General features: G+C 48.5%; 1 protein-coding gene and 1 long non-coding RNA gene across 4 annotated transcripts; one reads left to right on the top strand and one right to left on the bottom strand.

Moving 5' to 3' along the window:
• Positions 1–2,354: 2,354 nt before the first annotated feature.
• Positions 2,355–15,788, top strand: DHODH (dihydroorotate dehydrogenase (quinone)). 2 transcript variants are annotated; one of them, XM_006060383.4, is made up of 10 exons: positions 2,437–2,485; positions 3,386–3,462; positions 4,605–4,817; positions 6,720–6,919; positions 9,691–9,773; positions 12,215–12,402; positions 13,012–13,125; positions 14,460–14,613; positions 14,789–14,948; positions 15,441–15,788. In XM_006060383.4, the coding sequence occupies exons 3-10, from the start codon at positions 4,623–4,625 to the stop codon at positions 15,493–15,495; spliced, it is 1,149 nt and encodes a 382-aa protein (XP_006060445.1). In that variant the 5' UTR covers positions 2,437–2,485; positions 3,386–3,462; positions 4,605–4,622; the 3' UTR covers positions 15,496–15,788. The 2 variants fall into 2 exon arrangements, with proteins under 2 accessions (XP_006060444.1, XP_006060445.1); XM_006060382.4 differs by lacking the exon at positions 3,386–3,462 and having other exon boundaries at positions 2,355–2,485.
• On the bottom strand, positions 7,959–14,901 carry LOC123330439. Of its 2 annotated transcripts, none has more exons than XR_006546383.1 (3): positions 14,765–14,901; positions 10,230–10,515; positions 7,959–8,913 (listed from the first exon to the last, which is right to left on the bottom strand). It is a non-coding gene; the product is annotated as an uncharacterized LOC123330439 (long non-coding RNA). The 2 variants fall into 2 exon arrangements; XR_006546384.2 differs by having other exon boundaries at positions 14,609–14,781.
• Positions 15,789–20,008: the final 4,220 nt, after the last annotated feature.

Below are 20,008 nucleotides of genomic sequence, written 5' to 3'. Positions count from 1 at the left end.
AATAAAAATAAACTACATAAAAAAAATGCAGAAAGTTCCACTAGAGAGGTATAGTGTAAATCTATGACGGTTCAGATGAGGAAGCTATATTTCCGGCACTTGAACATAGAAGGGTGGCCATATCTAGGAAGATGAAACGCATCTCGGCAGAGGCATTCATGAGAGTAAATGCACTGAAGTGAGACAGGGGAAGGCATTTATACGAAGAAATAATTCTGTGGTGGGGAGCAGGAGGGGGCAGGGGGACAGTAGTGGGAACTGAAACTAGAAAACTGAAATGTTTCAAATGCCAAGAAAATACAGCTTGCAATTGTGGGGGAAGGTTTCTGGGCAGAGGAGTCCAAGTCTGAGCTGCAAAAGAATTGTTTGGGTGCAGGACACTTTTAGTTTTCAAATACTCACCACTTTTCTTTAACTTAATGAAAACCTTTGTTCATAGAGCATGTTATTTGCTCTTCACCTGTAGCACATCCATCATTTATATACTTTAGCTAGTTCTCTTTCTTGGCACCAAAATGAGATCATAAATACAAATAAACGTGGGCACAGAAATTGCCCACAAACACAAAGTCTTACTTTCCAGACATCCCTATAAACATATATACATGCATACACACGTACGTTTTAGGCATTTTTATAGTGAAACCATGCCAAAGCCTTTGACTGTGTGGATCACAATAAACTGTGGAAAATTCTTCAAGAGATGGGAATACCAGACCACCTGATCTGCCTCTTGAGAAATCTGTATGCAGGTCAGGAAGCAACAGTTAGAACTGGACATGGAACAACAGACTGGTTCCAAATAGGAAAAGGAGTTCGTCAAGACTGTATATTGTCACCCTGTTTATTTAACTTATATGCAGAGTACATCATGAGAAACGCTGGACTGGAAGAAACACAAGCTGGAATCAAGATTGCTGGGAGAAATATCAATAACCTCGGATATGCAGATGACACCACCTTTATGGCAGAAAGTGAAGAGGAACTCAAAAGCCTCTTGATGAAAGTGGAGAGTGAAAAAGTTGGCTTAAAGCTCAACATTCAGAAAACTAAGATCATGGCATCCAGTCCCATCACTTCATGGGAAATAGATGGGAAACAGTGGAAACAGTGTCAGACTTTATTTTTCTGGGCTCCAAAATCACTACGCATGGTGACTGCAGCCATGAAATTAAAAGGCGCTTTCTCCTTGGAAGGAAAGCTATGACCAACCTAGATAGCATATTCAAAAGCAGAGACATTACTTTGCCAACAAAGGTTCGTCTAGTCAAGGCTATGGTTTTTCCAGTGGTCATGTATGGATGTGAGAGTTGGACTGTGAAGAAGGCTGAGCGCCAAAGAATTGATGCTTTTGAACTGTGGTGTTGGAGAAGACTCTTGAGAGTCCCTTGGACTGCAAGGAGATCCAACCAGTCCATTCTGAAGGAGATCAGTCCTGGGATTTCTTTGGAAGGAATGATGCTAAAGCTGAAATTCCAGTACTTTGGCCACCTCATGCGAAGAGTTGACTCATTGGAAAAGACTCTGATGCTGGGAGGGGTTGGGGGCAAGAGGAGAAGGGGACGACAGAGGATGAGATGGCTGGATGGCATCACCGACTCGATGGACGTGAATCTCAGTGAACTCTGGGAGATGGTGATGGACAGGGAGGCCTGGCGTGCTTCGATTCATGGGGTCGCAAAGAGTCGGACAGGACTGAGCGACTGATCTGATCTGATCTGAACCTGATGTTCATGGAATTTTCTTTGAAAATCAGCTCAGGTATCTTACGCAGTGCTGTAATTCATTTCAACCCTTTTAGTGCCCTAATGGCACCCCACTCCAGTACTCTTGCCTGGAAAATCCCATGGATGGAGGAGCCTGGTAGGCTGCAATCCATGGGGTCGCTAGGAGTTGGACACGACTGAGCGACTTCCCTTTCACTTTTCACTTTCATGCATTGGAGAAGGAAATGGCAATCCACTCCAGTGTTCTTGCCTGGAGAATCCCAGGGATGGTGGAGCCTGTTGGGCTGCCGTCGATGGGGTCGCACAGAGTCGGACACGACTGAAGTGACTTAGCAGCAGCAGCAGCATACATTCTCAACCCACGCTTTATCTAAAGCACACACACTCTTATCAATAAAATGTTTAACTTGAACGATCAAAAACGGTGAGAGTGTTGCTTAGAATCTAAGACTCAACATACAGGGAGTCGTCTCTACGGATTCAGGATACTGCAAAGCCGCGTAAGGTGTCCCAGCCAGGGCGCACTTCCCCGCAGCAAAGACGCCGGGAGGCCGGCGGGCGGAAGAGGCGTGTACACCGCGAATGCGCCGGCGCATGAATGTTCAATCAGACTCTCCGGCGGAGCGGAGCCTTCCCCTCCGCGGGCAGGGGAGGCGCTCGGAGGGGCGGGGATTAGAGGACATCTCCATCTCCTCCAATGGAAACGAGTCAGAGGCGGGCCCAGAGGCGGCAGGAGCATGGCGTGGAGGCAGCTCAAAGTGAGTACAGCTGGTGCTGCTAATGTGGCAGCACGGAAAAGCACGGGCGGGAAGCCAGGCGAGGGGAGGATGAAGGGCTAGCTTGGGCGAGATGTGGACGGGAGGCGGCTCCGAGAGCGTGGGCCTCTTAGGGTAGTGTGTGTAGCTTTGCAGACGCCTGCTGATGGTCATGCGCGTGCATTTACACACGTACTCGGCCACTGTGTAAATGCTACGTGTTAACAGTGTAGATGCTGATCTATGTAAGAGCACGTGGGCTTTTACTGAACTAAGCCCAGGGACACTTAGTGAACACAGGACCGCCTAGCATTGTGTGCAGGATCCAACCTGGAATGAAATTACAGTAAAACATAGTGCCAGTCTTTTTAGATAAACTTTTAGGGCAGGGTTTTTGTAACGTCACTCATATCTGTGGATCCACACAAGGGGCGTTCCTACAGTCTCCTGGAGGAGGCTAGAAGCGTAGATAATGAATACTAGATCTATGGTGACGGCTAGGGGTGACCCTTAAAGGCAAAGCTGATCAGGCCTCCTTGTTTAGGGAACCAAACTCAAAACTTTATTCTGGCCAAGACCCCTGCCTGCCTCCCCAGCTTATTTTTAAACCGTACTTTTCCTCACTCCTTGATTCCAGACAAACCTTTCCCCTTCCCCCATTACTTGGGTGCATCTCATTCTCCTATGCCGCCTAGAGTGTGGAGGGCCTTTACCATCGTCCCCTCCCCAGCCCCCGCCCTGGCGCCTAGCTAACTTCTATTTATTCTTTGAATATCAGCTTTAAGACACTTCCTCGAGGAAGCCTTTCTCTACCTCTGAGATTAGGTTAGGCTCTTCCATCACTTTTTTCTTCAGAGCACTGTTGTACGTTTGCATGATCCTTGATTTCTCTCTCCTCCTGAGGTTGTACTCCTCGTGAAGGCAGGGACTTGAGCCTGGAATCCATCGTTGCGTGCAGTCTCTATGGGGTGAATGAATGAGTGAGTGACTCAGCACCTGGCAGTGATAAGTATCACGAGCAATGTTTGAGTTTGGTGCAAGAAGACCTGATGTTGGATATAAGAACACAGTTGTGGTTGCCAAGGGGGTAGGAGAGGTGGAAGAGGGAAGGATTGGGAATTGGGGCTTAGCAGATGCAAGCTATTACATATAGGATGGGAAAACAACAAGGCCCTGCTGTATAGCACAGGGAGCTGTATTCAATATCCAGTGACAAACCGTAATGGAAAAATATGGAAAAGTATATATATGTGTAACCCAATCACTTTGCTATTCAGCAAAAGTTAAGGCATTATAAATCAACTATACTTCATTAAAATTTTTTTAAAAAGACCTTAGAAAAAATTTTTTTGCAAAACCCTCTTTTGCATCCTGAAGTGGAATTTATGTATAATGCAATCTTTCTATATATAATTTAAAAGGTCAACATAATGTCCTAATTGGAATATAAAGGAGAACTGAATTTATAATAATATGTATTTTGACCCATAAATATTAGGGCATGAGTCATCTAGGTAGTGAGTTGGGTGTGTAAGCCTCTACTTAGAAATTCTAGTGCCACGGGAATGTCTTCTGAGATGGTGAGTTATTCTTATTAATGTTCTGTGCTGAACAGTATGGTCAGCCCTCAATCAACAAGGTAATTGCATTCCTGGAAAGTCAATGCAGATGAAAACCACACAGGATTGTGTTTATGTGGGGAAATAGAGTCTGTAGTTCTAGGCTCAGGTAGTACGAACAGATATTTGTACCTAGTGACTGTCAGTAGGATTTTCAAAAGTCGTAGAGGCACTTCTGACTTTACTGATGCCCACTCACTAAATCTATGAGCAGTCTCCTCCGATTTCCACTGCCTGCCCCAGGGGTACTCCTCCTCTTGAAACCCCTGGCCTGGAGTCCTTTGGGGCAGAGGAGTGTGTGTCTGCAGAAATGCAGATACAGCCTCTGCCTGTAGAGGCCAATATGTGAGCAGGAACGAAGGAGACCAGCATTAGCAGAAGGCTAGGAATATGACTGCATGTAAAGGCCCTTATGTTCCCTGTGAGCGTGTAAAGTGTGTGAAGGGTTTGGAGATGGTGCCTCAGCCTGGCCTTGAGGGGATGCCACTGGCTCTTTTTTCTAGAAGCGGGCCCAGGATGCCATGGTGATCCTGGGGGGCGGAGGACTTCTCTTTGCCTCCTACTTGACGGCCACGGGGGATGAGCACTTCTACGCTGAACTCTTGATGCCGTCTCTGCAGCGGCTGCTGGACCCTGAGACAGCCCACAGGCTGGCTGTTCGCTTCACCTCACTGGGGCTCCTTCCTCGCACCGCGTTTCAAGACTCTGACATGCTGGTAGGTGCTCCTATAACATCTTGTGCGACAGATACAAAGGTCAAGGTCAAAGTCTCCTAATTTATTCAGCTGGGGCTGATCCTTTTGAAAACTAGAATCTCAAGTTAGCCCCCAAACTGTTGTCCCCATCTATAGATCAGGAACACTGAGGTACAGAGGAGTTAAGTGACTTACCCAAAGGCACCCAGCCAGGAAGTGGCTGAGCCAGGATCCACACCCATGGAGTCTGGCTCAGCATCCTTCCCCTTAGCCACCATCCCTGCCTCACCGAGGTCTCAGGTAGCCCAGAGTTCACCTCTGCTGAAAAGGGAAGCATGCCAGCGTCACTAGCATCTAATGTGATGTAGGGATGTCTAGCCAAGCCCTTTGAGGAAAGGATACTGCTCCTGTCCCAGCCTCATTCCTTCCTGCATCTAATCATGGGCACCACTGTCCACTTACTCATCTGTGTGCTGGGGTTTCTGCAGCAAACAAAGTGGAAGAATCCACGTCCTCCTAGAATCTACATCCTCATGTAAGCCCTGACAGTTTCCACTGAAGAGACTCAGCAAATGGGGGACATTAGAATGATGTGAATGTGAAGAAAACACCAAGAAGCCCTCAGACCTCTCTGGAGAAGAGTCTCTATTATCGATCAAAGTGGCCTTTCCTATATTTTCCCTTTGTGTCTTAGTATCTCTTTTACTTCCCATCCTGCAGCTTTGAGATGTGTGTGTCGCCTTTTTTCAGAAAAGTGAAAATCTTCTTTGGATTCCTTTCGGTTAGAGAAAACAGGTTACTAATGTAGCTCTTTCATAGCAAAGCCAGGTGGCATAAAGAGAACTTTGGAAAAGCGGGGGAGACCTGTACACAGTGCTCTGGACTGGTGCCAGCCCCATTTGACCATCATCTCTGGGCTTTGAGGACTGAGGGCTGCCTGGGGGTCCTGTCGTGCAGCTGGGGTCAAGAGCCCCTTCTGGAGCGTGGCCCCCAGTGGCCCCCTGCCTAGTCCCTGAGGAGCCATGTGCACACACTCACCTCCATCTGTTCTTCCCCCTCTTTGGAGCAGCCTTTCTTCTTTCTGCTTCCGGGACTAAATGTGTTAGCCTGGGACCCTTGCTAGTCCCGGCAAAGGCTTTCCTGCAACGTCAGCTGACAGAGACAACTCCATTGGCAACTGCTGGCTTTATGATAGGCTGATGCCGTTCCCATCTTTTAACATATCTGTCTTGCTACTAGATTTGTTGGCTCCCATCAGGGTGAGAATCCTGAATCACTCAGGAGTCGGACTAGACCTGACAAATCATTCTCATTCTAATAAACAATCAGGAATCCAGCCCACGTCTGCCAGGCAAGAACCTGGTCCTCCCAGCCTGGTTCTGGGGCCCAGCAGTCAGAGCTGCCCAGCCGAGGACAGGAGTCATGGGGACTCTGCTGGGCCTTCGTGTTGCCTGGCTGAGGAGGAGGGACACAGTGGAGGCTGACTTACTCAGATGATGAAAGGATCTCGCTGCCTGTTTCAGAATAGCACCCACTAGGGCTAAAACCAATGAGCCACTCTCTCCCACCAAGGATAGTGGATAAGAAGGTGCAGTCCTTAACTGTGATTGGAAAAGGCAGCATCTGTCTCCTGTTCAGCCCATGGTGGGAACGCTGTTTGTCTCCTTGGTGATGATAAAGCCTGATGGTTCTCAAACTCTGGCTGGTATCAGAATCAGCTGGAGAGCACTGATTAAGATCGATTCCCTCAGAGTTCCATTCTGCACTACCCCCCCAAAAGACTCTGATTCCTTAGTCCAGGGATGGGCCCTGGGACCTGAGGTTTAACAGGCAGGTGATTCTGACGTAGGCATGCTGGGGACCATGCTTTGAGGAACACCAGAATGGCTTTTTCTGCCTGTGACTTTCTTTCCTTCTCCCTAGGAAGTGAGAGTCCTTGGCCATAAATTCCGAAATCCAGTGGGAATTGCTGCAGGATTTGACAAGCACGGGGAAGCGGTGGATGGCCTTTACAAGATGGGCTTTGGTTTTGTTGAGATAGGCAGTGTAACCCCAGAACCTCAGGAAGGAAACCCCAGGCCCAGGGTCTTCCGCCTTCCGGAAGACCAAGCTATCATTAACAGGTAGGTGAGCGGCCGTATGACGTGGACATTTTTCTGTCATTTGGAATGTTCTGGAATCATGTTGAGCATAAAAGCAGGTTTTATGATTTCAGTTTAATGTATATACTGAGCTGGGGCTCGGAGGACTACAAAACAGCTAGTCACAAGGTTACAAGCAGGAGAACGTGGGTGTGGATGTTGGCTCACTTGACTTTGGAGACTATGCTTTTTCCACCTTGTTACTTCCAGTGCCCTTGCCCAGCTCTGTCCAGTAGAAATATTATGGTAGTCCTATATGTAATTTAAAGTATTCTAGTAGCCACAATTGGAGAAGGCAATGGCACCCCACTCCAGTACTCTTGCCTGGAAAATCCCATGGATGGAGGAGCCTGGTGGGCTGCAGTCCATGGGGTCGCTAAGAGTCAGGCACAACTGAGCAACTTCACTTTCACTTTTCACTTTCACGCACTGGAGAAGGAAATGGCAACCCACTCCAGTGTTCTTGCCTGGAGAATCCCAGGGACGGGGGAGCCTGGTGGGCTGCCGTCTATGGGGTCGCAGAGAGTTGGACACGACTGAAACGACTTAGCAGCAGCAGTAGCCACAATAAAAATGTAAAAAGAAACAGGTGAAATTAAAATTGACTTTAATAATCTACTACATTATTTGTAATATTTATTATACTACTTAATTGTAAATGCTTAATATACACTTTTAATATATAAGCAATATAAGCATGACTGGCTGTGTGCCTTCTTTCACTGTACCAAGCCTCTGAAGCCCAGCATGCTATCCCTATAGCATTCTCGCTTTGGCCAGGCTTCACTGTGGCTGCCTGTGCTTAGTGGTTCTTCCACCGGACAGCACAGCCCCTGCCTTCAGTAACTGGGAAAGGTAATAATCGATATAGACAGCTGCTTTTAGGAAGAGAGATCCTTCTAGACTATGTAAAGCCCTTCTCTTTGTGACCCCTGGCAAGTTTTCACTACAGCAAACCCAGAAAGTGGAGAAGTTCCTCCTTTCTGGTAACAGTATTTGAGAGCCTCCTTGGCGGGGGTGGGGAGGTTTGGGAGGCACCTGTGGGATCATGAAGGGCCTTCTGGGAGGCTGATGTATGGAAGGTTTATTTGGCTGCACGTCCTGCTTTATTGTGCTTGTTTTAGGGAAAATTTCTAGCTTTAGACATTAAGTTACTGATTTTTCCCCTGTAGGGTGGGATCGATAGCTTCAGAATGGTCAGGTAAAAAATGTTTACGATTCACCTGCCACAAATAACCGTGGGTACCAGGATGACGGGGCCTGGTAGGATCCAGTGTGTGAGAAGTGGCATGAGAGAGCAGGGCCTGAGCTCCCAGCCCTTGTGTTCCTGGCTCCAGGCATGCCTGGCCCAGGGTGGGTGCTGGATGAACAGAGTCAATGAGTACATGTATCTATTAGGTGTTTCTGGCTGCAGAACTTACTGTTTAAGTAGTAATGGGTGTTTGTTATTATTTTCTCCTCATTATGGGTGTAGTAGGCAGGTCTAGGGCTGGTTGAGCAGTGGGGTAGCGTCAGGACTCTGGTCCAACCTCTGTGGGCCTTCGCTTCTTGCAGCCTGAGCTGCAAGCGTATGTCCTCACCTGAGGACATCAGAGAGCAGAAAGGAAAAGGAAGTATGGATATGGGGGGAGGCGGGTATTTCCCCAGAAGCTCCCTGGTAGGCAGCACTTTGTGTCTCAGTGACCAAGCCCCATCACACGCATTTCACCCTGTACTGGGGAGCTGGTGCCACTGGTAAGGAGGAAGGGAGGGGGGTGGCCATTAGAGCAGCGCCCCTCGGTGGGCTGGGGACGAGAGATGAGAGAGACGAGGCCCAGCCTTTGTGGAGTGTCCGGTGGCAGGTGGTGGAGAAGACGTTGTCTCTTGTCCTCGAGACGACTGTAACACAGTAGGGGAACGGCAGCCTTTATGTGCATCCCAAGTCAGGAGAAGACGGGTACAGGGCAATCCATGCACGCCAGCAGGTGAGGGAGCATCTGGCTTGGGCCAGGAGAGAAAGGATGAGGAGATGGAGTGGCAGGATGGGTTCCAGGAGACGAATTTGTGGGGCGAGGCAGGAGGCGGGAAGATGGGTTATCACAGTGGTGAGGTCCCACTGCGTGGCAGCAGTGGATGGGAAGGAGGAGGGGCTGGACCCAGACAGGTCTGGGGGCAGCTACGTAGTTGAGTCTGGGCTGTTTACAGTGCGAGTTGGCTGAGTGACTTGTTGGCAAATTGTAATTTTTCCCTCTGTGCTTGATGGTGTTCTGGCAAGTTCTCTAGGACTTCCCAGGGTGTTTAGACTGTAGAAGTCTAAGAACTGACTGATTTTTCCTTTTGTTTCTATGTCACAAATGTATGGTGAAATGGGCTTCCCAGATTGCGCTGGTGGTAAAGAGCCTGCCTGCCCATATAGGAGACATAAGACAAGACATGGACTTGGTCCTGGGTGGGGAAGATCCGCTGGTGGTAAAGAGCCTGCCTGCCAGTATAGGAGACATAAGAGACAAGACATGGACTTGATCCTGGGTTGGGGAAGATCCCTGGAGGAAGGCATGGCAACCCATTCCAGTATTCTTGCCTGGAGAATCCCAGGGACAGAGGAGCCTGGCAGGCTGTAGTCCAGAGTCGCAAAGAATTGAACATGACTGAAGCGACTTAACACGCACACATATGGTGAAACGGTCAAGGAGCCATCTCCACCTCCCTCTCTCTAGTCTTTCTGCCTGAGGGTCCTAACTTTGTCCCTCTCCTTGTGCTCTTCTGTGCTCCAGATACGGATTTAACAGTCATGGACTCTCCGTGGTGGAACACAGGTTACGGGCCAGACAGCAGACGCAGGCCAGGCTCACAGAAGGTAAAGGGCGCTGCATCAGAGGGCGGTTCCTCAGCTGTTGGAAGGAAACTTGTGGGAGAAAGTCAGGAATGTTCCCAGTGAAGTGAGCATGATTGAGCAATAAGAAAAAAAAAGTGTGGAACTCAGGGCTCCTCTCCTAGAGGAATTTTCCTGGCTCCACTACAGCGTCCAAGCTTTTAATTGAACTTTGCAATTGAACAAAGATAACACTTTGTTAACTAAAGTTCACAAAGTTAACTAAAGTTCCTGCTTTGTTATGTAACCTGTGTCACGGCGGGCGACTTGGAAATAAGGAGTGCAGAGGGGCCGCTCTGTGATCATAGGAGCAGGGCCTGGGTGCCTTCTTTGTACATCCTGCTCTGTTGTCCTTTTCTCCATCATAGAAGTGATGCATGCTAATGATAGACCCGTTAGTAAATGCAGGGAAACATGAGGAAGAACAGTAGCATTACTCACACTCTTCCCCACTCAGGGATAACTGTTTCCAGCACTGGGAAAGTATCCTCCATGACTGGTCTGGAAACACCATGCATTTTCGAAGGCCTCCTTCAGAGGTGCTGATGTTCGTTCCTGGGGCTCTCTGCCCTGCTGTCCCTTGGGGTGCACGTAGCGGTCCTGGCACAGAGCTCTCTTCACCGTATCTTCCCAGGCATCCTCTGGGGCTGGGTGAGGCTATGGCCATCTTCCTCTTTCAGCAGGCCCCTTTGGAACGCCTTCCAGAAGATTAGCCTCGTTAGATGTCCTGGTAGTGAGATGAAAAAAACCTGTGGATATTGGCTTCATTTCTAGAAGCAAGACTGAAAGTTAGCAACCTCTGATTTGGGGAGTAGGAAGTGGCCTTGCTTGGAACTCCCTCGCCTTGGTAGACCTGGACCCTGCTATACTGTAGACCTTGCCACTTGGGGGGCTTGCAGGTCACAACAGCACTGTCATGGTGTGTGATACTCTCCTGTCTGGCCTCCCTTTCCTTCTTTTAATTGTCCACGGTGCCCTTTATACCACTTCTCTCCTCTGTGCTCCCTTGCCTGACCCCTCAGCCCCCACTCTGGTGCTAACATTTGTTGGAGTGAAGCAAAATCCCACAGCAGAGCTCTGCACATTGTGTTTAGCAGCAGCTGGAAGCCGTGAAGACAGCTTAATCACTTGCATCATGCCAATAAACTTGAATTGTTAAAAGCTGTGGTGCCCTTTGGGGGTAGAGTAATTCAGCAATTTTTGTCTAACCCCCAAATGTTGTCATTTGGGGCAAATGACTACTAATGGAAGACCCACTGGCTACATAAAAATGATCTCTTAAACCAGTTTGCCTGGTGGAAAAAAATTACAGCTTCCAAGCCATCTTAGCTTGATTTGGGAAGCTTGGAGACCCTGTTATATAACTTGTCTAATTGGGTTCCCTCTCTTCCCCTCCACCTATGAAATTAGCTACACGAATCTCATTTACATTCAAGCTGATGATAAAACAGGGACTGCGTTTACAGTGTGTGATAGCAGGACCAGGTGGTGGTCTTTGACCCTCCCTGACCTGACACGTTTCGTGAACTAGCTGGATGTCTCAGATCTTCTCTCAGCCAACTGGTGGGAAAAACAGCTGGCACCATGGATATACTTTATCCTTTGCAGATAAGGTGGTATCCCAGGAAATCAAGTACAGACAAGCCCTTGCTTTCACACATAGAAAAATACCTTTCGGAAACACACTGAAAGTCAAAAATACAAGTCAGGTGATAATTCCCTGTATTTTAGAGTAAGGTAGCCATATTACCTACCGTGCACGTTGAGACAACACTTTTGAGAGTGGAAGGGACACAGGCATGAATAATTATGCCCAGGCTACAGGAGTGTTCAGGGCTGGCCTGGAAGCTCTGGGATGTGTGGTCACCTTAGTTATAAGGGGAGTCCCTTCTCAGGACGGAAATGATAAAACCGTTATGCCTCTTCATTTTAGACATGAGAATCGAAAATATTTTCCAGTCTATTTTATATGTATCCTTTAATTTTGCGCTTTCTTCACAACCACACACCCAGTCACCTGACCAAGAGCAACAAGCGGCCCCTGAGAGTCAACAGCTGTCCCCTGGCATGCTGTTGACTTGCCTCTTCCCAGCTGTACTGCATTTACGAGCCCTACCTTTTTCATCACTAGTAGCTGCACTCCTAATGTCTCCATGCCCCATTAAATTAAAAAAAAGAAAAAGGGTGCAAAGCGACAAAGCAGGAAAACATCCTAGTAGCTGCCCAGGCACGGCTGCGCAGACGAAGGTGGAGGGTGGGTTTAGGTCGGCAGGCAGGGCACCATGCATAGCTCGGGGTTTTTCAGCTGCTGTGGGCAAGGTCACATTTGGAGCTGGAAGGCCATGGGCTGCTGGTCAAGGACGGCTTCAAAATATTATGTGGGAAATGGTGAGTGGGGACAAAATCCTGACCAGTGATATTTACAGATGGGCTGCCGCTGGGAATAAACCTGGGGAAGAATAAGACCTCGGTGGACGCTGCCTCCGACTATGCAGAGGGGGTTCGAGTCCTGGGTCCCTTGGCTGACTACCTGGTAGTGAATGTGTCCAGTCCCAACACGGCTGGGCTGCGGAGCCTTCAGGGAAAGGCCGAACTGCGCCACCTGCTGACCAAGGTGGGTAATTACGTGTCCAGGCCCAGCCCCACTAGTTTGACCTACTGTTCATTCTCTAGGGCCAAGCTTCAGCATCGCTATCTGCTATCGAGGAGTTGTCCTTAAGACCTGGACCAGTTAGGACCCCTCACTTCCCTCTAATCCCCTATGTAACACTGATTGTGCTCAGTATTAATCAACTGTTCAGTTATCTATCCCTGCTGTTAATCCACAGTGTATGAGAGCAGGGACCACAGCTCTCTCATTTACCACTCTGTTCTAGCATCTAGCACATTAAAAGAATGAATGATAGAATGACTTTTCATCAAACAGTACTTGGGACAGTATTTGCTGTCTCTTTTAGGGACAAAAGTCTAAATAACCTTAATGTATTAGCCAATGCCAGTGACATTAGAGACTCACTCTCGGGGATTCCTTGGTTTAGAAGAATGGAATCAGATCTATCTTGATGGGGTTGTTTGCATAACTGAGAGTGGTGTTTCCGGAGAAGGAGAAATTGCTGGTGCCTTAGTTTGACAGCTCGTGTGAAGACCCACTGCAGCTGCAGGTCACGGTCACACTGTAGGCTGCAGGCTCAGGGTCCCCATCTCTGGCCCCGTGTTGCTGTAGGTGCTGCAGGAGAGGGATGCCCTGAAGGTGGCCCACAAGCCAGCTGTCCTGGTGAAGATTGCTCCTGACCTCACAGCCCAGGACAAGGAGGATATTGCCAGCGTGGTGAGAGAGGTGAGGGTCAGGGCCTGGGGACACCCTTCATGGCCTGTAGAGGCCACCTGACCAGCTGGGTTAGCCTGGATGGCAGTTTCTGTTATATTAAGGGCTGGTTTGCTCTGTCATGATTCAGTGCATCACATACAGGCATTATTGTTTAGTCATGGAATCATGTATGACTTTTTGCGACCCCATGGACTGTAGCCTGCCAGGCTCCTCTGTTCATATGTAGGCATACCTCAGAGATATAGGAGGTTCAGTTCTGCCACTGCAATAAAGCAAGTCATGGGAACTTCTTGGTTTCCCAGGGCACATAGACTCTGCTAGTATAGCCTGTTCACTGGCAATAGCATTGCCTCTAAAAAAACAATGTACATACCTTTTATTTTTTAAAAGGTGATCCTTGCAGATATCTCTGGTGATAGCTCTATTCTAGGAACTACCCCTCCCCTTAAAAATATATATATTTACTTGTTTGTTTACTTACTTATTTTGGCTGCGCTGGGTCTTAGACACCTGGAGTCTGGCGCCTGAGACCACTCGGCCACCCTGACATGCTTGCGCTGGGTCTTAGCTGCAGCATGTGAACTCAGTTGCGGCATGCAGGATCTAGTTCCCTGACCAGGAATTGAACCCAGGCCTCCTGGATTGGGAGCGTGGAGTCTTACCCACTAGACCACCAGGGAAGTCCAAAACAATGTATGTCATTGAATTAAAAAATACTTGATAGCTGAAAATATGCTAACCATCATCTGATACTGCAGGGTTGCCACAAACCTTCAACTTGTAAGACTTAGTATCTGTGAAGCACAAAGAAGTGAAGTGCCATAAAACGATATATGCCAGTAATAAGAAAGTAAATGTTTGAAGCGGTGTTTGAACGGGTCCTTTTCTCCCGCTTCTTCCTCTTCCTCCAGCAAGGGCTTTAAAGGTTGTGCCTCCTCCAGCCTTGATCAGAGTGCAGTGTCCTGTCTCCAGTCTAACACCGCGTATCGGTGTCACCGGAGACCAGTGCAAACCCAGACTGAGCCCCGCAGTCCTGCTTCAAGTCCTAGTTCCACCTCTTTCTACCTGCAGGCCTTGGCACAGGACACTCTAGATTGAGTTGTTCTAAGGACTAAACCCCATCCTGGTGGAACCATACTGGCAGTTGGTATATGATGGCTGTTACCGTCATGTTGAGGCTCATTCTGACACTTGCCCAGGAAGTATAATGAGGGAGGTCTGGCTCTGGCTTCTGGGGGCTTAGGTGTGGGCGCCGGGCCCTCCGCTGTGTCAGACCTCCAGGGAAGCTTCTCCAAGTCCGTCATGCTCTGACCAGGGGGCTCTTTTTCTGTCTCCCCCTGCAGTTGGGCATCGATGGACTGATCATCACAAACAGCACAGTGAGTCGCCCTGCCAGCCTCCAGGGTGCCCTGCGCTCTGAACCAGGAGGGCTGAGCGGAAAGCCCCTCAGGGATTTATCAACGCAAACCATCCGGGAGATGTATGCACTCACCCAAGGTAAAGACTCCATGTCTGTCTTCAGAGCTCTGTGTGCGCGGGCTCCGGGGCTGCGATGGGACTGGGCTTCCTGAACCACCGCCCTCAGCAGGGGGCTGGGGCTGGAGCCAGACTGAGCTCCTGTTCTCATGTCTCGCCCTCCCTTCCTTACCATGTCCCGTGCGCTTCTCTGCAGGCAGAGTTCCCATCGTCGGGGTTGGCGGTGTCAGCAGCGGGCAGGATGCGCTGGAGAAGATCCGGGCGGGAGCCTCCCTGGTGCAGCTGTACACGGCCCTCACCTACCGGGGCCCGCCCGTGGTGGGCGGGGTCAAGCGGGAGCTGGAAGCCCTTTTGAAGTGAGTGGGGCCACGTGTGGCTTGAACCAGGCAAAGTTAATGTGGTTATCAACCAACTCAGAATGACCTAATCAAGGGGATTTCACCTGTCTCTATTCTTCATTCAAAAAGCATCTGAGGGGTACTCCCCAAATACAGGGGGAAATTTCCCTGTTACTCTTTTGACAAAGGTCGTACAGTGCCAAAGAATTAAAGATTAACTTCCAAGACAGTGGTGTTTATAGGCCTAAGGCGTTCTGTCCACATTCCTGTTAATTCAGTAACACTGGCTTGAGGTCAGGGAACTGTCTGTACTTACAATGGATTCCCTTCCTGGTCTGAAGACCTGGGGAGATTCCTGGGTGAAGACAGTTCAGAGGGGATGAAGCATGCGTTTGGGATAGCGAGGCAGGCGTAGTCACCGACCAGATGGAGCCTGGTTGAATGTGGGCTTCCAGTAAAAGCCGGGCCTTTCCTTTACCATTTGCTGAAATGGTTTTGTTCTTTTTCCAGGGAGCAGGGTTTTGCCAGAGTCACAGACGCCATTGGGGCAGATCATCGGAGGTGAGGACTGGTTGGGGGGAAGCCTGATCTGGAACTGTCCTGCTAAATCAAGCGAGCCTTCCAGGCTGATGGAGAGAGACCACATTCCCAGACCACAAGGCCCCTCCTCCAGCTGGACTGTAAAAACCAACCCTGACGGTCAGCAGAAGCCATGCAAGGCTTTCCTCAATCACTTGTCAGACAGGAGCTGTGTCCTTGATTCTTTCTAGAGTCACAGTCCAGGATCCTTAAATATTACAGGGACAGGAGACATTTGGAGGGAAAATCATGGTAAAATAAAGTCGTTGAAAAACTGCACTTAAGTCGCAACCCTCTTGCCTAGAAGTTGTAGGTCTTTTCAGGCCTCTGCCCCCCAGGATCTGCCGTTGGATTCCCAGGAGCTGGACTCTCTTTCATCCTATATGTTTAAAGTTTTAACTGTATTTTGAAAATGTTTCAAATGTAGATAAAAGTTGTAAGGATAGGGCTTGTGGATGGCTGTCCTCTCCATGTCTGCACGTGGTCCAGCCTCTGTGTGTTTGGGTCCTGCTCTCTTCATCGAGGGACACTGGTCCTGCTGGTCGTTTTCACTGCATTCCTTGTGTAAAGGCCCCGTCTCCAAACCAGGTCACATTCTGAGATACTGCAGGTCTGGATTTCATCCTGGCGATCTTGGAGACCCAATTCAGAAGATGGGCTGGTTGTCCCCCTGCTATACAATCTGTGAGCTGGTGCTGCTGGGCAGGCAGGCTCTTGAGGTGCCTGAAGACACTAGACAAGAGGCTCAAGAGGTCTGGTCATTAACTAAAGAGACAGAAATGCTAACCTTTCAAAACCAAAAAGCAGATGGTGATGGGAGGTGAACGGCTCGGCTGGGACGTGCTATTGATGTCAACACGCCTTCACAGCCAACAGTGCAGGTTTATTCACGTCGCCTCAGTGCAGGTTTTATTTTAAATTTATTTCTTGGCAGCTCTGTGGAGAGGCTTGTAGCTGCCTTACAGATAACATGTCCTTGTCTCATCTCGGCCTCATCTAATCTCCGCCTCAACCTCTGCCCATTCCCTCTGCCAAGAAACCAACAGCCAGTCTCATGCTGCCTTTGATACAAAGATCTTTTTCCTGTTTTTTAAAAAAGACTCTTAGAGACTTCCCTGGTGGTACAGAAGATAGGAATCCACATACCAATGCAGGGGTCATGGGTTCAGTCCCCAGTCCTGGAAGAGCCCCCCTGCTGCAGAGCAACTAAAACCCATGTGCCACGCAACTACTGCAGCCTCTGCGCCCCAACAAAGAGGAGCAACCCCCCATGCCCACACCCCAGCTAGAGAAAGCCCGAGTGCAGCAACGAAGACCCAGTGCAACCAAACATATTTTTAAAATAAAAATAAACACAGTTAAAAAAAATTTCTTAGTATGACGATAATACCTATTCATGGAGAAGGCAATGGCAACCCACTCCAGTACTCTTGCCTGGAAAATCCCATGGACAGAGGAGCTTGGTGGGCTGCAGTCCATGAGGTCGCTAAGAGTCGGACATGACTGAGCGACTTCACTTTCACTTTTCACTTTCATGCGTTGGAGAAGGAAATGGCAACCCACTCCAGTGTTCTTGCCTGGAGAATCCCAGGGACGGGGGAGCCTGGTGGGCTGCCATCTATGGGGTTGCACAGAGTTGGACACGACTGAAGCGACTTAGCAGCAGCAGCAGCAATACCTATTCATAAATTAAACAGTATAGTCCCCAGATAAGTGTTGTCCACTCCTTCCTTCCTCAGACAATTCCACATCTCAGAGATCATCACAATTAGCTTTTATATCCGTCTAGATTTTTCCAGACATTTTTCTTTGTATTTGCAAACACACACCCATAGCTGTTAAATGTTAAGTCGCTCAGTCGTGTCTGACTCTTCACGACTCCATGGACTGTAGCCTGCCAGGCTCCTCTGTCCATGGGATTTTCCAGGCAAGAATACTAAAGTGGGTTGCCATTCCCTTCTCCAGGAGATCTTCCTGACCCAGGAATCAAACCCCTGTCTCTTGCGTCTTCTGCATTGACAGGTGGATAGTTTACCACTGCGTCACCTGGGAAGCCCCATCTAATCACACCAGCCCCCTTATTTATTTATTTTAGTTTTAAAATCTTTACTAGATAATTAACTGAGAGTCTACTAGGTTCAAAGTTGTATGGATATATGCTTTTTATTTCTGGTGTTAGTGTATTTCACCTACATTCACAAACAAAATTTTGGACAGACTAAACGCACAATTTTAGACCATTTTGTTAAAACTTTAAAATCTTCAAGGGAAGAGGTCATTTATTTTCCCTTTAAAAGCAGAGTTTTCTCTGAATGGGGGAGGAAGACGTCGGAGACATTCAAAGGACTCAGAGTGCTGCTGCTTGCATCCCCTGCCAATCTCCCATTAGTTAGTATAACTAGGAAATTAAATCTTATTCTGCAACTTGCTTTTTTTCCCTGGAGTCCTTCAATGTCCATTCCTTCAGTCTACCTTGCTCTTTCTAACAGCCCTTTGGGTTTCTGCAGCACAGATATATCAATATTTGCTTGTGGGTAGACAGGCTGTTTTGTGTTTGATTAACAGACAGCGTGGCAGGGTGTCTCTTTTTGTGTATCTTTGGGTTCTTCCAGTAGAATTTCTGTAGAAAAGATTCCCAGAAATGGTTATCACTCAGGCCAAGGTTAGACTGTTGATAGTTACTGCCAAATTGCCATTAGAGAGCATTGTTCAGTTTATCCTTCCCTACAGCTTTGTAAGAGAAGGCCCCTTTCCTCCTAGGCTGCTTCACACTGGGAATTTTCAAGTACTGCTCTGAAATAAACTTGTTCCTTCTCCACTTTCTCATTGACGATAGCTTTCATTATGTCTCTTCCTTGGTGGAAAGAGAAAAAAGGAACTATGGGTTTAGCAAGCCACTTTGGGCTGTGGCCAAAGTGCTTGCCACATTCATGTCTCTGTGTGTTTATGTGTGTGTGTGTATCTGAGAGAAGAGACTTCAACTAAGACCCGCAGGGAAGGCCACAGACAGGGTGTAGCTTTCCCTGGGTTCACCCATTCTCACTCGTCTCAGGTGGCCCTGCTGGTCTGTCCTCCGGCTGTGGGCATTTGTGTAAGTTCTGTGTGCCTCAGTCTCCCAGTGTGTAAAATGGGGAGAAAGAGACCCATCTCAGAAGGCTGTTCTGAGGATTGAATACTAAGGGCGGTTATGGCTCAGCACATCCTACTCTCCTAATAAATGTTATTTCTAATTGTCACAAAAGCCCTGCAAATAGGTACTACCAGGCCTGTATTCACAGCTAAAATGAAGGTAAAGGGCCTCACAGGACCTCTGAAAAGTATTAGCCCCTTTTCTTCTCCCTCAGAAGTCCATCTTCTGTTACAGATAAGATGTCTATGTGCCATTACTTCCCTGCCCCCCACCCAGCCCCCAGCCACACTGTGTGGCATGTGAGATCTTAGTTCACCAACCAGGGATTGAACGCGTGTTCCCTGCAGCAGAAGTGTTAAGTCTTAACTGCTGGACTGCCAGGGAAGTCCTGTCAGTACTTTTTATAAAAAAGCATTCATAGTAACTTGCCCTGGGCACTTGGACTGGTCCGAAATAAGGTGGTCGAATGGGGTGTAGTGATCAAAGCTCAGAGCCCTGTAGAGGTGGGGAACATTCTGTAGGAACCACAGTGCCAGCCAGGACTGAGCCTGAAGATCCAACACGTAGCAGTTGAAGCAACCATCATTTACTCTCCCACAGGGTCGGCTTAGGAGCTCAGGAGCAAAGGAGTTGGTGGCTCTGGCTCAGGGTCTCGCATGAGGTTGGCCAGGCCCACAGTCACCTGAGGCTCTGCTGGGGCTGGAGGATTCACTTCTGAAGTGGTTCACTCATGTGGCTCGGGAGCTGTTGTTGGCTGTTGGCACAAAGGGCTACCCGAGTGTCTCCACACCAGGGCATCTGCCTTCTCCCAGAGTGAGTGATCTAGTGCAAGGTGGAAGCTACGACGCCTTTTATGACCTAGTCTTGCCGGTCACAGGGCTTCCCTGGTGAGTCAGCAGTAAAGAATACACCTGCCAACACAGGAGATGCAGGTTTGATCCCTGGGCCAGGAACATCCCCTATAGAAGGAAATGGCAATCCTCTCCAGTTCTAACCTGGAGAATTCCTTGGACAGAGGAGATGAGCAGGCTACAGTCCATGGGGTTGCAGAAGAGCCAGACACAATTTAGCGACTGAACCAGCAGCGACCTGGCAGTCAAACACCATTACTCAGGCCACGCTCATTCTTTTCATTGGAAGAGTTGCCAGTTTTAGTAAAACAAATGAAAACAACAGGGCATCCAGTTAAATTTGAACTCCAGATAAACAGCGAATAAGCTTCCGGTATAAATACATCCCATGCCATAATTGGGACTTATAAAAAATTTACTTGTTTGTCTGAAATCCAAATTTAATTGACTGGGGATTGAAGCCACCAACTGCAGACCCTCTGAACTGATTGGTTCCACGGTGCTGACAGGAACAGCAT

This window comes from Bubalus bubalis, chromosome 18 (genome assembly GCF_019923935.1).
Source record: "Bubalus bubalis isolate 160015118507 breed Murrah chromosome 18, NDDB_SH_1, whole genome shotgun sequence".
NCBI lineage: Eukaryota > Metazoa > Chordata > Mammalia > Artiodactyla > Bovidae > Bubalus > Bubalus bubalis.
The sequence above is the reverse complement of the archived record's forward strand: the minus strand, read 5'-3'. Positions and strand labels throughout refer to the sequence as shown.